We start from the raw sequence: 16833 nt of genomic DNA on the forward strand, positions 1-16833 counted from the left end.
TCCCGCCTCGACCAGATATTTTTCTCGAGAGAATTTATCTGGTTGAAGCTGGAATGATTCTGCAACCGTGTTAGGAATCACACGTTAAAAGGTAAGACCTCGTTAGTCCTCAGCTCGCACAAGTTTCTCAACTTCTGAGAGTTGTCGTTCGTATGGGGGCGGCAGCTGATTAACGGAAAAACAGATTTTAAACATATTTAAACATGAAGTCAGAGGTCATCCCCAGAATGCTTTGACTTAAATATCTGTTTAAAATCCGTTTTTCCGTTAATCAGCTGTCGCCCCCATACGAACGACAACTCTCAGAAGTTGAGAAACTTGTGCGAGCTAAGGACTAACGACGTCTTACCTTTCAACGTGTGATTCCTAACACGGTTGCAGAATCATCCCAGCTTCAACCAGATAAATTCTCTCTTCACAATACAGACAATTGTGTGTGTTTACCAACTACGGTGTCTATCCAGAAATATGTGAAGAGAAGGTAAGTCTGAAAAGATACCCATGGCTGGTGTGGTGTGAAAGATCAAAGAGATAGCCAGGCAAGCCTGTCTCTATTCATTAGAGCTTCACATGAGATGTTTGCTGTAAAGCTTACGTCCACAAGCAAATAATTCATGTGAGATAATTGGCCAAACAACCAACACATATATCCACTCCCTGTCACCATCCTATCTCAACTGCATATTGTAGTAAAGCTGTCCTCAAACTTCGATTGAAAATAATTTTTATAGCCACTCCAACTTATAGCTCTTGAATGAAGATATCCCACTATTGGTTTTGGACCCGACTTGACTTTGTATAGAATGTGTAGATGATCTGAACAAGAAGGTTCATTACATACTGTCCAGCGTCATATGTTGTTTATCGTTTACTCGTTTATGAAATAATATGCCAAAACTGATGTAAAAAGTATCTTTACTCACAAATGCATTTAATAAGACATTATCTATAAAGGTTTATCCCTTCATGTTTCATTTAACTGGAATGACAATAAATAAATAACTTCATTTGTAATACTCTCATGATAGCCTCATGCTGCCTTCGCCACATATCCATAGACATATCCTGTCCACCAAGAAAGAAAAGAAGAAATCAGCAAAAAGAACTTGCACAAGGATGATCCGAAACTAAAAAAAAAAAAATAATATTTACACTTGAAAGGAATATTTGGGATATACTAACATCTGGTGGAAAATCTATAATTTCAAACTGAGCTGACAATTCAGGAACAATTCCCAAGGTGAGAGCAAGTACAACTCCTCCCGAACCCAAAATACTGTATAGTAAAGCTTTGTTCTGCCTAAGGCTTTCCATATAGGGATTACCCTAAAATAAAAGTAAAATTATGAAATGTTGATGATTTCAACGGATCTCTTGCGATAGTGATGAAAATAGCACATTGAGATATTTTTTTAAGAAAAGCAGCACCTTCCCATGACCCTCTTGGATTCTTATGCTTTTTGTGGGTAGGTTGTCTTCCCCTAGGTCGGAATGCAGTGCCAAATTTTCAGATCAACAATTTTTTTCAAGAGCTAGGACAATTTTTGATTTTTTTTTTCGCTTTTTGAACGTATTTCTCAGAACATATTCATATCTCAATAGTAAAAATTAATCTAGACTGAAATTGCTGAGTAACACAAATGCAAATCCTCATTGGGCGTAAAACAAATAATAAAAAGTCCTAACCTCAAAATTTTTATTTTTTTTGAAGAGAAATTGTTGAAAACAGATTTTTTCAAGTTTTATTTTTTCTATTCGATTCTATTTCTTAGAAACTATTCGTATCTCAATAGCAAGAAATGATCATCTAGACTGAAATAGGTAAGTAACATAAATTTGGGCACTCTATGAAGGTAAAACAAATAATAAGTCATAAAATTTTTATTTTATTTTCATGATAAATTGCAGTACTACTCACAATCGTCCATTTAGAGGACACCTAGACAAAACAGGGTTGTATAAGATAGACCTTAGCATACGCAAAAAGAAAAAGATATGACTTGTCATGTTTTGTGCAAATGTGAGGCACTGGATCCCAGAAGGCAACCGATTTATGGATAATTAAAAAATTACATCTACAAGAATATGACGATCATACAACAAATGTCTTGTTCAAACTAGTACAATGAACAAAATTGTTGGAATGAGTGTTATTAGAGATGGGAGGTAAAATGAAATGAACTCCTAAGGCTACATACCGGATACTAGGAAGAAATGGGTATGTAGGGTAGCTCCCAATTAGAGAAAAAAAAAGGACATGCTCAGACTAACAATTGAAAGCAATCGTTATTGCTGGATTTTAGTTACATCGGGTAGCTAGCTACATTCATTTTCAAATCACCTACAGGAAAATCTCAAGAGACTGACATAACTTTTAACAAAGAACATTTGTGACTGTTTAAATTTTTTTGATACTTTCGTATTTATTTTTCTGGCAAATAAAGGTGTTCCTGTTGATAAAATAGATTTGCTTGAAATGATGGGAACTTGAAACTTTGACCTCTACTTTCACCATCCAATGAAAATATTTCTCTAGCAGTCTTATAAAAAACAACCATTGTTAATTTTACCAAACAAACCATAGCATGAGTGTGATGTAGAATGTCAGGATCAGTAACTCATTCAGTCATAAAAGAGTTAACATCAAGATGTTTTTTCACACCATACGAAACAGAATATCTTTTTCTTTTAAATAGAAGCTTTGGGTTCAATCGATTTCATAGTTTTCTGAGTAGTCAACACTTACCGAAGTTCCACCCCAATCATCCTAAAATGTAAAATGCTGTGAACTTTTGACAGTTTGGTAATGAAAAATCAGCATCTATTTGCGTCAGACCCGCAAACAAGATATTTTCGGATTTCTCGTTAAAATGATTTTATGAAATCACATCCTAAACTATAGTTCATACCTTGGATAAAGTTACAAATAAGTACAAAGTCAAGGTATCAGATTAAGAATTTGTGCAAATGTGGAAAAAAATAACATTCAAATACGTGTATCTTACAAAATGATATAGCACAGCATTACTTTTATTATTATTGTTGCATTCCTCACAAATCAAGAAAATAAAACTACAGGGAGTTTTCGAAAAAGGGCCCAAAAAGTTAAAAAAGTCCCTCAAGCTCATCCAAAAATGTTATTGATCTGAAAATTTGGCTCTCCACCCCACCTACGAAAATAATTAACAAAAAATCATGGTATGAGAAGGTGCTACTTTTCTTAAAAATATTAATCTTTCATACAATCTTTATATCACAACTGAGTTTTTTGTAGTTTTTAATATTTTTGAGAGATTCTACAACCAGCATTCAAGATAATTTTTCCCAGTTAGGTTTTACAGATATTCATTTAATCACATTGATATGGATGATACAGATACTCTGTCTGATATGGACAAACAGAAATGAATCTTAATCATTATGTTTGCAAAACGAGTAGGAGACAATGAAAACATATCTAGTTTCTTGACTTGCAGGCGTTAAACATAGTCATTATTACTTTCAGTCAATATCAATGATATCAGATTCATTTCCATAACGAATGTTTGGAGTACAAAGTGAATAGGAAAAAGTGTTGTTTGTATAATTCAATGTGCTTATAATAGTAGTTGTTTTGAGAGGGCTTTTTCTTCCAGTTTATGTCTGAAAGTAACTTCTACGCATGATTTACACATCTTCGTATAGAGTTTATTTTGGAATTAATTGCTTTCTTCCTTCTTTTGGATATTTCCCACATTTTGTTACATGAAGATGGAGAAGTAGCCAAAACCTTTCTTTCCCAAAAATTATTCTCTCCTAAAACTATACCCCTCTTAATTAAAACAAGACATTGATCTTTTTAGGCAAAATATGACCCATATTAAAAAAGCGTATTTTATAAAGATTTTACTGAATTAATACTGATGTATTATAGTAGGCAAAAAAAATGAGTTTGGAAGAATATGCTTTTTCAATTTCAACTGACAATATTTGGTCAATTATCAAAGGTTATGGAATTGATGAGCTCGAAATAAAAACCTGAAAAATATCATATGTCAGATTTAAATGAATGTGATGGAAGTTCAATGAGCTGGATCAATAGACTACATAGTACTACTAAATCACATTTCTGGGCAAACGAGAAGCCATTAGTTAGTTTGACACAAAGATGTAATCTAGTTCAGAAATGAGTACAAAGATATGGTGAATCTTTATCTCCATATTTTCATAAAAAAAGTTTGATCTTTGCCAAAAAACAATGATTCTGATGAATTTCAACATGATCATCCCGAATTCAACAGAATAATAGAAAGTATCAATAAATTGCAGACTTCTTACCCTATAATTTATAGCAAAAGTGGCAATTTGTAATGCCATTGAAATGATATACACAGTACTGTTTATGATGTTTGGTTCAAATAATTTGTCTTTTTCTTCCTCTGTCAATGCTTCAACAGGATTGGTTACATTAGCTGATTTTTCTTCGCTAAAAATATAAAAATCTCAGTATTTTTCTTATTCAACAAACTCTTCAAATTACCTTGGAGTCCTTGCTTTGGCTTGTTGGACAAGAAAAATTAGACACATAAAATGTACGGTGAATTGCAGAATTACAGTCAACACTGTATAAAAGTTGAATATATTCGGTAGAGGTCGCTGTTTCGACAAGACTTTCAAAGGCTAAAACAAATATATGAAATTGAAAAATCTCATCATCTACTTTCACACCAAGGAATCAGTACATTTAATAATTCAAATACTAAGAAATTTACAGAGATAATTGCCTATAATAATATCTGAGTTAGTATTTCTGAATTATAAATCACAGTTGAAGTAAAGTTAAGTAAAAATATGAGCCAGTGGTCTAAATTATTTAGTATACATCTCCATAATCCTTCTGCATTTAAATTATTGTTCTACCATTCTGTTTTTTCTTAATCAAAATGAAATAAACAGACTACAAAAGATGCAGAATCGTGCTATGCGAATAATCTTACAATGTTCGAGGATAACACCGACAGCAAATTTGTTGCAAACCCTTTAATGGCTACCAGTGAAAAAACTCTTTGAGTACCAAACACTGATTTTTATTTTCAAAATCAAAATTGGATATTCACTTGTATATTCGCTATTCAAAAGTAAACTTAAAACTGAATTGCTCAGTCAACAGTGATCCAAACATAAACATATGTATTTAAATATTATCCTAAAATTGCCATTTATTTTTTATAATGTTTCTTTTTTTCAAACGTGGTTGAGTGGAAGAATAGCGTTTTGCTAAACTCCGCCACGTAAAATAAAGACCATTTATTATTATTATTATATCTACAGAATAAATTAACTTATGTGGCTGAAATACATGAATATAATACAAGAAACAGAGACAATATAAAAGTTGAAAAATATTTGTTCAAATAGTTGACATAATTCTTTACTTTATAAAGGAGTAGATGGTTTCAATGACCTACCACAAGAAATTAAAGACAAATATATTCAAAAACCGATTAGTAATTAGTACGCTAGGGTATTAGCAAAACGTGTCTAGAAATTTAACTGTTTGTGAAAACTGTCCTAATTATTATCACGGACAGTGTTATTAATTTTCATCAAGTAACGGATCAGTCCAGTCATAAAATATGTTTAGTTGTTCTAGAAGCAAGAATAATTGTAAATGAAGAAACTCATTAAGTTTTTCTGTTTTCAACATTGATATGGAGAATATACTATTCATTTTGAAGTTTGATTAATGGGTGAATAATTTTTGTGAAAAATATAATGTATTCTAGAAGCAAATTAATTTTGTGTGATAATTTTCATTTTTTACCTTAGATCTTGAAATGAACAAGAAACAAGCAGCCAATAATAGACCCTGTAATGTTGCTTGAAGGTCTCTAAGTTTGATTCCATCCAAATATAGAACAGACTGAGTGTAAGCTAATATCAGAGCATTCAGGGCCAAAATTTTGAACATTTGCAATGTGGTGACCAGTGTACATCTTCCTTGTTTTATTATATGGCAAACTGAAAAACAAAATCAAATGATAGTTAATAAAATAAGTAACCTTAATTAATTCTTACTCACTGCACATGATAGATGACAACTTGCTTGTAAACGGAGAAGCAATGCTCGCATCTCCGAGTTTCACAACTTGGAGTTCATCCTGTTCTTCAAGCTCTCTCATAATTTTGTCCATTTTAGATTGTATTCGTTCTCTTTGATCCATCATATTTCTTACATGATTCGGCCTAGTCCTCTGCATAGCTTCCTTAAGCTCTCTTTGCTTCCTTTCCTGAAGATAATATTGACATTTAAAACACATTATTTTACTAAGACAGTAATAAAACAAACTGAATGAGCTTAATCTTTATCTGATTTTAGAACAAAACGCTCACATAAGATGGCTCTAAACAAGCCAATAAGTAAGGAAAAACTGGTATAAAATCAGAGTAATAAATAATGATATTCATTAATCTAGTAAAGTCATATAGAGACTTAGGATAAGTCAAGCGATTGAAATAAGTATATTTGAATTGGGTCATAGAGCAAGATAAAACTATAACAAAATTATAATAATAATATTTATTGACCCAGTAAAAAAAATCTGTTGCCCGCCTACGAACGACAACTCTCTAAAGTCAAAACTTGTACGAGCTAAGGACTAACGAGGTTTTACCTTTTAACGTGTGATTTATAACACGGGTTGGACGATGGGAAGTGAAAATCAATCGTCCGGTCTTGCAGTTCAAACCACCGTTCACACAGCGGTTGATTAAGTGAGTGACGCAAACCACCGATGTCAACCCACCAAGCTACCGTCCCACCGTTACTTGTGTTATATATGTAATTATTCAAAATGGTAGAATATTCAAATATATAAAAATGCTTTATAGCTATATGAAACATGTTGATAAAATACAGTGAAGTAGAATTATGACTATACAAAGAATTCATTTAAACTGTACAAGAGAGTCTGTATAAGCATGTCTTTCAGTTTCAATGTTTTGAATAAATATTATGACTCTCTGGGAAAAATTTGAATTTCTACTTCAAATTGTATTTTTTAAAGCATGTTGCATTCGACTTTGGATATTCTTACTTCTCAAGAATCATATCACTCTGTATAATAAAATGAAAACATATCCAAATGAGGATTCAATTTGCAAGACAGAGGTCGTTGATGTGAAATAAATTATTAATTGTACTGTAGGAATAATATTAGACAAAATTGTTATTAATATCTTCGACAAAAAGGAAATGACAAATCTAAAATTGAAAAATTAAGCTCACATTGTATTGAAAAATGTCACATAAAAAAAATAAGTTTTTTAGATATGATTTTTTTCAATTCAAAATATGAAATGATATAATGTGAAATTTACGGTTTAATATTTTTCTTCCTTCATTTCTAAAATTACTGTTCTCTACATATTCCATATGGTCGAGATGTGGATGAGGGCACTTTCAAGAGATAACTGTCTCAAGCAATATGATATATGTTGTTCATAATCCTTTTAATCTTTCCTGATGTAATGAGATGAAAATGTACACTATTCCTTTTGACTTGTACTATTCAAATTTTGTTATTTGTCCCTTGTGCGAAATAAATATCATTATTATTATTAATAGAGATAAGCTTATGAATGTAGCTGTTACTACATGGTAGGAAATCATCATTCTAAAAATATTTTTTCTATTAATCCAATTCTTAACCGTGGTTCATTTCAAAATAGGACAAATAATAATTTCTGTCATGTTAGTGTCAGAAAAACATATTTTTGTTTATATCTTGAAGAAAGTTGTGATTGATCCATATATTTTTTCAAAAGTTCCCTCATATACCTACAGTTTTCATTTTTAAAAAGAAAGCCAAGAAATTTTTGTTTTAATTTTCATTTTGAATTTCATTTCATGGATAGTGGCTAATTCTATTCTAATTTATTTCAAATAATTACCTTTTCTTTCTCTAACCTCTCCCTCAGTTCTTTTGGATCTGGTAGACGTTCCGGAGCATTAGCCAATATGGCAACACCAACGTCAGCATGCTTGAGAGCTCCTACATCGTTTGTACCATCACCACACATCAATGTCGTGTAACCCAAGCTTTTCAACTTGACAATTACGAATTCTTTCTGTTTGGGTGCGAACCTTGCAAATATTGTTATGTGCGGTAGAATGAGATTCAGGAATGCATTGTAGTTATTTCTAAGATAGTTCAGACCATCTCCTGTAATACAGAGATCATACTGTCTGACTAGATTTTTATAATCGTATTCAAGAGGTAGATTCTGAGTTTCATCGATGCTTTGCCATTCAAAAATTTCATTAGTTTGGGTCAATATCAAAGTAGGTTTTGGAGTGAATCTGAGTTCTTTGGCTACGTGGCAAGCAGTCAGAGGATTGTCTCCTGTTATCATAACAGCTTTGTGTGAGGAGTATTGAAGTTCTTCGATGACTGATTTAGAGTCAACTTTGAGCGGGCAAGATATGATCATAAATCCAACAAACTTGAGATCTTTTTCTACATCTTCTCTAGTCAAATCTCGAAGCTCTTGGCTGGAGAGTTTTCCAATATCCCTGTAACCTAAAGAAGGATATATTCCAACAAAATTCCAATATTTTTTTTTATTTCAAATTATTATATTTACATATTTCTGGAGTAATTTTAACTTGATAATTTGAAACATATATTTGAAGAGAAAGAATTTTATATAAAGTGGAAGATATTGGGTGGTTGAACATGATCGATAGAAGAGTGTTTTGCCTGAAATATATTCGAGGATGATAATAAACTATTTTATTATTTTTCCCCCTGAAGCCTTGATATATTCGGAGAGCATGCCAGCATTACTAACCAATGCCTATTCCCCTTTGAAGAAAGCGATTATTGTGTCTGAGCAGACATAATGTCCCTTGAGGAGACATAATGAGTTGAACCTCCGGCATTTTTTGGCCAAGATTTCTGCAGTACTGCAGCAAGCCAATATAATTTTGAGATTTGAGAATAGGGCAGGCATCAACCATTTTAACACAGTGGCCTGCAGAAAGTCTGTGGAATTTGAAGAGAACATCTCGATATTTCATTCGTTTTTTCCCCTCTTCTCGGATCATATTCACCTCACCTGGAGCTGAAAATTCCACGACGAATATCGACTTACTTTGTGGTCTGGGACTACATTAGGCTTATTAGGTTATATCAGTCTGGAGATGAAAAATAACTTGAGAATACCGATGTCTTGGCAACACTGTAGGAGTGCCAAAGGTGGTAACGAAGCACTCTTAGGGCTGCATTATTTTGATGGATATAGATTTCAACTATAACCATCGTGTGAATATATAAGTGGAAAGTGGTGAAGATACCATCCTGGCAGCCCATTATGAAGCCCTGAGATTCCAACTTCAGTTTACTTGACCCGAGAAAGCAAAGGTTAGCTACTATGATGAGCCGTCTTTGATGTTGAAGAAGATGCCATGTGTCGGCTCATCCTTATGTAGCCGCATGAGTAAAATAACCAGTGCAGCTTCAATGTGAGCCTTTTTCTGAACGGGTGACAAAATAACGTTCAACGTCCAAAATAAATCCCCAATTCCTGCTCTCTCATGGTCGCGGACCATCCAGAGAAGGGGATCCGAACTTCTGATGACTTTCCAGGCTCCATCCAGTACCCACTTTGTTATGTAGACACTTCAAACTCCACAGCCTATCTGTTGTAGGGAGAAGTATAGTCGTGGATCAGACGATTTGGGATGCAAACTCCCATGGAGATGCATCATTTTTCGGGTGTTCACTTCGAGTAGATACAGCTCCGGAATCCACTTCACTTCTTTGAAGGAGTAGAGTAAAATCGGAATGACAAGCATATTTGTAACAGCGATTTCATTCTTCCATAACACTACTCATAACCAGATCTTTCTGAGTTTGTGCTGATACTTGCCTTCACAGAGGTTAGCTCTTGTGAGGCAAGTTGTTCCACCCCGTTATTATAATTATTATTATTATTGGTAAATTATAGTAATTCCTTTAGAGAAATATACATTTTTTTAAAATTAATCTAAAGTTTTGATTACCTAACGCCAAAACTCTGGCCCCTCGCCTAGACAAATCCAAGTAAACTTCATCATATTTTTTTGGTGTTTCTATAAACATAGACTTTAGTATTTCTGGAGCACCCTTAACAGTAGAAACATACATAGTCTCGGTTGAGCCAATACTATTGTACCCAGCTATAACAGACATCCTTTTTAGGGCTGAAGAAAAATGGAACCTGTAACAGAATTATACAACAATATTTTGAGTTGAAGGGGTTATATTTTTAGGAGTGATTCATTTTTGGGAAAGAAAGTAATTCAATGTTTATATGAAAGTAGCTGTTTCAGGAGGACTTTCTTTCAGTTTGTGTCTGAAAGTTACTTCTTTTCATGATCTACACGTCCATGTATAGAGTTACTTATTTTCAAATTGATTACTTCCTTTCTTTCTTTGGAAGATTCCCTCATCCTTTTTTTGTATCAAGACGGAGTAGTAGAAAACCAAAAACTTTCTTTTCCAATATTTTGAGCTTTTTGTCAATTCAATTTTTTCAACCCTTTCACTGCTGAAGTCAAGAAATGTGAACTTCAAGATGAAAAATAGCAACATAAAGCTAAGGAGTAATCAAAGGAAAATCAGATTACCAGTACACTATCTTTTCCTGAACAAATTTCCTGTTAACATATGTTGTCCTATTCAGTTTATAAGGAGATAACTTGCACAATGTATCTGCAGAAAAATAATCAAGTACCTGTGAAAAATTTTCATTCCAGGGGATTTCCCCTTCTTAGGAACAACAGCATCTGCTTTTGTAACATTCCATTCAATAGCATTTAGAGTCGCTTTTTCCAGAGGATCACCAACCAAACCCTCGTCAAGATGGGCAAGAGAATGACAAGTGGCTAGTACTTGTACCGTTTCTAAAGGTAGATCATATACTGCAGTGACTGTGGAATCTTTTTCAGCCAAAGCCACTCCTTCTACAATTAAATCATCACTTGTAAGAGTTCCAGTCTTGTCAAAACAACAAATGTCTACTTTGCCTGCAAAAGGTATTCGAAATGGTTCGGTACAGAAAACACCTAAAAAAAAGACACTTTTAATATTTTCAATATGTGTTCGGTTTTGAAGTAATTGTAAGGATCCTTATGTTCAATTGGTAAGAACTCAAAAACAGCATAAAAATTAAAATCACACTTCCTGACAATTTGAAAAATAGATTTTATATATATATATATATATATATATATATATATATATATATATATATATATATATATATATACAGAATAAAACAGAATTTATGCTAGCAATCTCTAATTTTTTCTTATTGAAAATTTTAGGTGTGTGATCTATGAGCGAAATGTAAAATAGATTGTTATTCCTGAGGGTTTTTCTAAGATGATTTATTAATTTGATAGTCATTCAACATTTTCTTTTCTTTTACTTAATGAGTTGAAGTCAAGAGCATTCAATGCAGAATAGTTATTTTTATATCAAGTGTGTAAAATGAGTGTTTTTTTAATGGCACATGAGAGTATTAAATTTTTGTCCGAAACCGCAGGTCGAGGCCAAAAATTCTCTCAAATGTGCCATGAAAACACGAATTTTATATGAGAAATACAAACAACATTCTTTATACAACTGTGAATGTGAATCTACATCTTCTGAAATATATTAAAAATAAATACTTCCAATGCTGCTGCCAATACCGCAGCTGACGTCTGCCACTTTGATATTAACATGTTATTGAGAAATATTCTGGATAATAAGCTTATGTTGTGGTCTGATGAGTTTATATTATCGACCAAAAGAAACGTAAATATATTATTATTACTGAACATACCTAATTTAGATAGAGCTATCAAAGATGTATTTACAGCCAATGATAGCTCAATAGGCAACTCTGGTGGTATGACAGATGTTAATATCAGTGTACACTCTAAAAACAACTTATATCGATTCCTTTCTGGATCTTCAATCCCCTTTTGCCAAACATACCAAGCAGCTGCAATTGCAAAAATCAATAAGAACATTATGAAACCAAATGTTTCTTTGTTATTTGCTGTGACACGCTTAACACCAAACAGAATTGTTCTTAAAAGTTTTCCCTGAGAAGTATTGAAGCCTGTACGTAGAACGTAAGCTAAGCATCCATTGTCTTGAGGTCTCAAGCTAGTTGTTGCTTTACTTGGAGGAGTGTGCTGAACCACTTTTGTACCTGAAAATAATAAGATATATAACTTGATCCTCATAAATGTTGAAATTTATATATTTCCAAAATGTAGTATAACCATGTCTGTTTTGAATTTCAGAGAAGTCTCTTTTATCAAATTCTAAAATATTCTATATAGTTCCATATATAATAATATAATTAATTGATTAAGTGATCTTACCACCAAATAGAACATGCAACTTTCCATCGCCTTCTGGATCTAAAATGGTTTTCTGATCAAATATTTCCACAGCCTCCTTCATTTGTGGAACACTCTCTCCTGTCAGCATACTCTCATCAACAATACAGGAACCTCTGAGCAAAAGCACATCACAAGGTATCAGACTATCCCTATGTGATCGAGTTATAGAAATGATATCTCCTGGTATTAATTCACAGGTAGAGATTGTTCTCCATTTCCTATTACGGTACACCAGAATACCATACGGTTTGTTACCCATTTTGCGGATTTCAGCCATATTGCGTAATTGTTGCTGGACCAGAGTACATTCAAACAGAACTAGCATCACCAAAGTGAATAATGAATAATACCAAAAGTCATCAAGACACCACAGGGCAACACAAAAAACTTGGAAAACAAAAAATGGTGCAGTTGCTCGTTCAATGAAGAGTTCCATAAACTCGGGAACAACCATTTCCACATTGTTTTTTCCATAAAGTTGCTCAGCTGCTAGAATGTCTGCTTCCTCTTGAAAACCCTTGCATGCCATGTATTCGGAAAAACTATTATTAATGGGGAATTCCAATCCACGAAATGATTTTTTTTCATTACACCAAATATACTTTGTCTTTTGGAAAATGAACCAAAACGTAGTAATCTTTTCATTCTAAAATTTACATAATATTATATTATAAATTGATGGATGTAGGCGTTACTACGTGGTAGGAAATCATAATGAAAAAAAGAGAATTGAAACTTTCTGTTTTTTACCACTCTTATTTGTATTAGTTTGAAAATGTCCTTATAGGAAGAAACTGCAGTAATGTTAGTTACAAATAAAAGTGGTAAAAAACATAGAAAGTTTCAATTCTCTTTTCTTCGGTATTATATTATATTTATTATATTATATTGTATACAAATATAATTTCAATTAAATTATATAAACATATACATTTTGAAAAATCAGTTGTCATACATACATATTTCCTGAATTTTTTTATTCTTAACATGAATTATTTTTGGAGTTAAATTATACTAAAGAATGGTCAAAGTCAAGATGAGACAGCATCAAGTTGGACAGTCAATATTTGAAAAAAGCAATTACTAAGTGTGGTATCATTTGGATAGGTGACCAATACTTAGATAGAATTTTGGTTCAAATTCTTTGGTCTTGCTTCGGATAACACATTAAAAGACGAGACCATTCTTGTTAAAACTTGTGTGAGCCAAGAATTAATGACTTCTTACCTTTTCACATGCGCATCCTAGCAAGGTTGAGGCCATTTACACTGAACAAGTCACCCTCAGAATCATACCGAACATTTATAAAGCCTTCTGATATGAGAAGGTGAACCTATTTCCAACCTAGCAGTGATTTAATGAGTGAAACTCGCTAACCAAATAATTACCAATCCATCCAATAACACTTGAGGTAATATATTTCTGGCATTTCATCATTAGGTTCGTTAACAATTTTGAGAAATTGTTCAACTAGCCCCAAAAATCTTGGCTTGCCACCGACAGAAAAAAATTATAATTTTTTCAAGGAAATACCATCTAGGAATCACATGTTAAAAGGTAAGACCTCGTAAGTCCTTAGCTCGCACAAGTTTATCAACTTCTGAGAGTTGTCGTTCGTATGGGGGCGACAGCTGATTAACGGAACAACAGATTTTTTAAACACAAACATATATATATATATATATATATATATATATATATATATATATATATATAATAGTTATACAATAGCAGATATTAGATTTCCTTTTTTTGATTAAATCGCGCTTTCAATTGGAAATGCATAAATGCCATCGTTTTCGTTACTTGTTCCTTGCTAATTGATAACTGAAACTTGTTACCCTCTAATCGAGACTAAATAAACTCACCAATAGTGTTTTCTCACTATAACCAACCATGTTTAGGAAACTAAAACTAACTACTTGAACTAAAAACTTCAACATGTTATGATACCTTAGTATGCTGTAAGGGAACAAGTTCAGAACTTCCATTATTAGGTGTGGGTATAACTTTCACAAGAGTAGCTTTGTCAGGATCTTTTTCCTAAAAAAGAAGATTATAAGCAAAATTGAAAGAGTATGAAAGAAATCCTTACTTTCCTGCATGAAAACAAACAATTTATATGAACGGACCAGTAACAAGCTAAACTACACAAAATTTGGCATATTCCTATAATACCAACTCCAAGAAAACCACCCTCATAGTATTCCAAAAATCCATAAACTCCTAACCACAAGTAGAACCATGCCAAATAAATTACTATGAATGGTAAAACATAAAAATGAAATAAAGCTGGGAAACGAGAATGTAGAGAAACAGATTGTACCAAGTCATCTAATTTTGGTGTTACAGTCATTATTAATAAGGTTTTTTTTAATTTAACCCGTTGGTGAACACATATGTGATTTGATTTTTGACGTACTTGTTCAATCAAGATGCAGTCAGTGACGTCATATCATGTCTATGTCAAGATGTCACGTCATATTTCACGTCAATGTCAAACATCAAATCAAAATTATTTATTTATGCACTAGCAGGGCGGTCATAGATATTAAAACAATATTTATTATACAAGGGAAAAAAGTATTAGATTTCAGCTCGAGGTTGTGTTGCCTCCCGACGCGATGCGGGAGACAACACAACAGGAAAAACGACGATTTAATATTGAAAAAATTAAATTTCTACTTTAAATTTCTACTGCCCAATAGATGGTTAATCCCAGGATTACTATACCCTGTATTTCACTTGAATAGGAGGAGGTATTTGTATGTATGTATGGCATAGCAAACTTTCAAATATGATTATGAATTGAATTATTCTTAGATGTCTATACAGTCTCAAGTTTTTTCTGCACAGCTCTGCCGGGGTCACATACGTCATCGCTTCATGTCTGGCAGTCCGTCCGACTTTAGTTTACTTTTATATCTGTCGGGGCTGCTGAGATTATTTGTCACGGATATTCTAAATATTCGCGGAGCGTAACTGACAAGTGGCGGAATACCAGAAACTTTCTGAGTATTCTCTAACAAATACGATATTTTTAAACCCATAAATAATCGAGATATTGATATTTTTTTACAAAACTTGGACTTAGTAATTTCGTTACAACACATTCTATAGAAAACTGACCATCAGGAAAGTTACCTATTCTGAAAATTCTTAAATTATAACTTCAACTCAAGATTTTTTTCAGTCCAAAAAAACCTTTTTTTCAAATGTCTTTTATAAATTAATAACAGTTTTTTGTGTTTCCAATGTCTTCCCTGCATAAAGATTCAAAAAATGACGTTTTTCCTCATTCGCAACAGAATAAATGCCGCAGTGCGCAAGATTTTGATTTTAAATTTCATTGGATGATTACAAGCCACAATATTGAGTTTATATAGCATTGGGTGTTTTACTTGAAAAATAAATAGGGTGTTGGAAACTGTCATCTCAATTTGGTTAATGGTTGGGACTATTGAAGAAATTTTGAACAAATTGTCTGTAACATTCACTTAATCCCATTGAAGGTTTTTGATTGAAGATAATTTTCCATCGCTTGTTGTTCTCAAGTTTCACATTTCTGCATCTTATTCGGTACATGTCTATCATTCGAAACATAAAAAACTCCTGAGCCAACACTCTCTGATTCATTCCATTTTTGTACCTCTCGAAGTACATACAAATAAATATTTAATTTCAAGTAAGATGCCGAAGGCGAATCTGAAAATGAATCCCTAAGAGAAATAAAAAGTTGAATAGATTGGAACTCCAAGCATTGGAATCAGGAAAATTCAGGTAGGTATAGGGTTTTATTGCTTTTCAGGGTAACAGGAAGAATAAATAATTGAATATTGAATTGAATAAAATGGATTAACGGGGTCTTTAAGTCAAAAAATAAAAAATCAAAACTATGCTCTACATAAATTGACGAAAGAAAGTTAAATATTAATGTTTAATTTTCTTTCGTCAATTTATATGTTCAATTCATTGTTTTTTACTCGTTTTTACTGCCCTGAAGAAGCTTTCCGTTAGAAGCAAAAGCTTGGCAAAGTAGAGCAGAGTTTTGATTTTTGACTGAGAGACCCCCTTAATCCATTTTACTATACATTTCTCCAGTTGCTAATCAAGAAAGGTTAATGCAGTCAAGCTGCTGGAAAATATTTCCATGAAAATCAAAAGAGAAATAGATAAGTTTTATTCTGATCATTCTCATTTCGATTTCAATTTTAAGAGCGACCGGTAGACAGCTGTTTCAGCCTGTTGGGCATCGTCATTACCTTGCAGGCGGTCCTCGATTGAAGACAAAATTTGAATAACCAAGAAAAGTACTTGATAAAAATAATTGCGTAAACGCAAGGTGGTTCCACATATGTATCGCTTGCGTTTACGCAGTTATCTTTATGAATATATATATATATATATAT

General features: G+C 32.7%; 1 protein-coding gene across 1 annotated transcript; it reads right to left on the minus strand.

Moving 5' to 3' along the window:
- Positions 1–898: 898 nt before the first annotated feature.
- On the minus strand, positions 899–14877 carry LOC111502774 (endoplasmic reticulum transmembrane helix translocase). The gene is made up of 13 exons (XM_074170616.1): positions 14520–14877; positions 14378–14467; positions 12404–13070; positions 11854–12228; positions 10759–11089; positions 10046–10242; positions 7933–8561; positions 6062–6269; positions 5804–6000; positions 4520–4659; positions 4318–4465; positions 1183–1326; positions 899–1127 (listed from the first exon to the last, which is right to left on the minus strand). The coding sequence occupies exons 1-13, from the start codon at positions 14778–14780 to the stop codon at positions 1020–1022; spliced, it is 3495 nt and encodes a 1164-aa protein (XP_074026717.1). The 5' UTR covers positions 14781–14877; the 3' UTR covers positions 899–1019.
- Between the last annotated feature and the right edge of the window lie 1956 nt (positions 14878–16833).

Source organism: Leptinotarsa decemlineata, unplaced genomic scaffold (assembly GCF_025532065.1).
Source record: "Leptinotarsa decemlineata unplaced genomic scaffold, Ldec_3_MD MMD2_P_RNA_scaffold_9, whole genome shotgun sequence".
Classification (NCBI taxonomy): Eukaryota; Metazoa; Arthropoda; class Insecta; order Coleoptera; family Chrysomelidae; genus Leptinotarsa; species Leptinotarsa decemlineata.

Excerpts from the sequence above, each read along its gene's own strand:
- LOC111502774 (XM_074170616.1), bottom strand. The coding sequence starts at position 14,780 with ATGACTGTAACACCAAAATTAGATGACTTGGTACAATCTGTTTCTCTA. Across the intron at positions 6,270-7,932 it reads AGAGGTTAGAGAAAGAAAAG|GAAAGGAAGCAAAGAGAGCT; the intron begins GTAATTATTTGA and ends TATTATCTTCAG. Across the intron at positions 6,001-6,061 it reads GTTGTCATCTATCATGTGCA|TTTGCCATATAATAAAACAA; the intron begins GTGAGTAAGAAT and ends TTTGTTTTTCAG.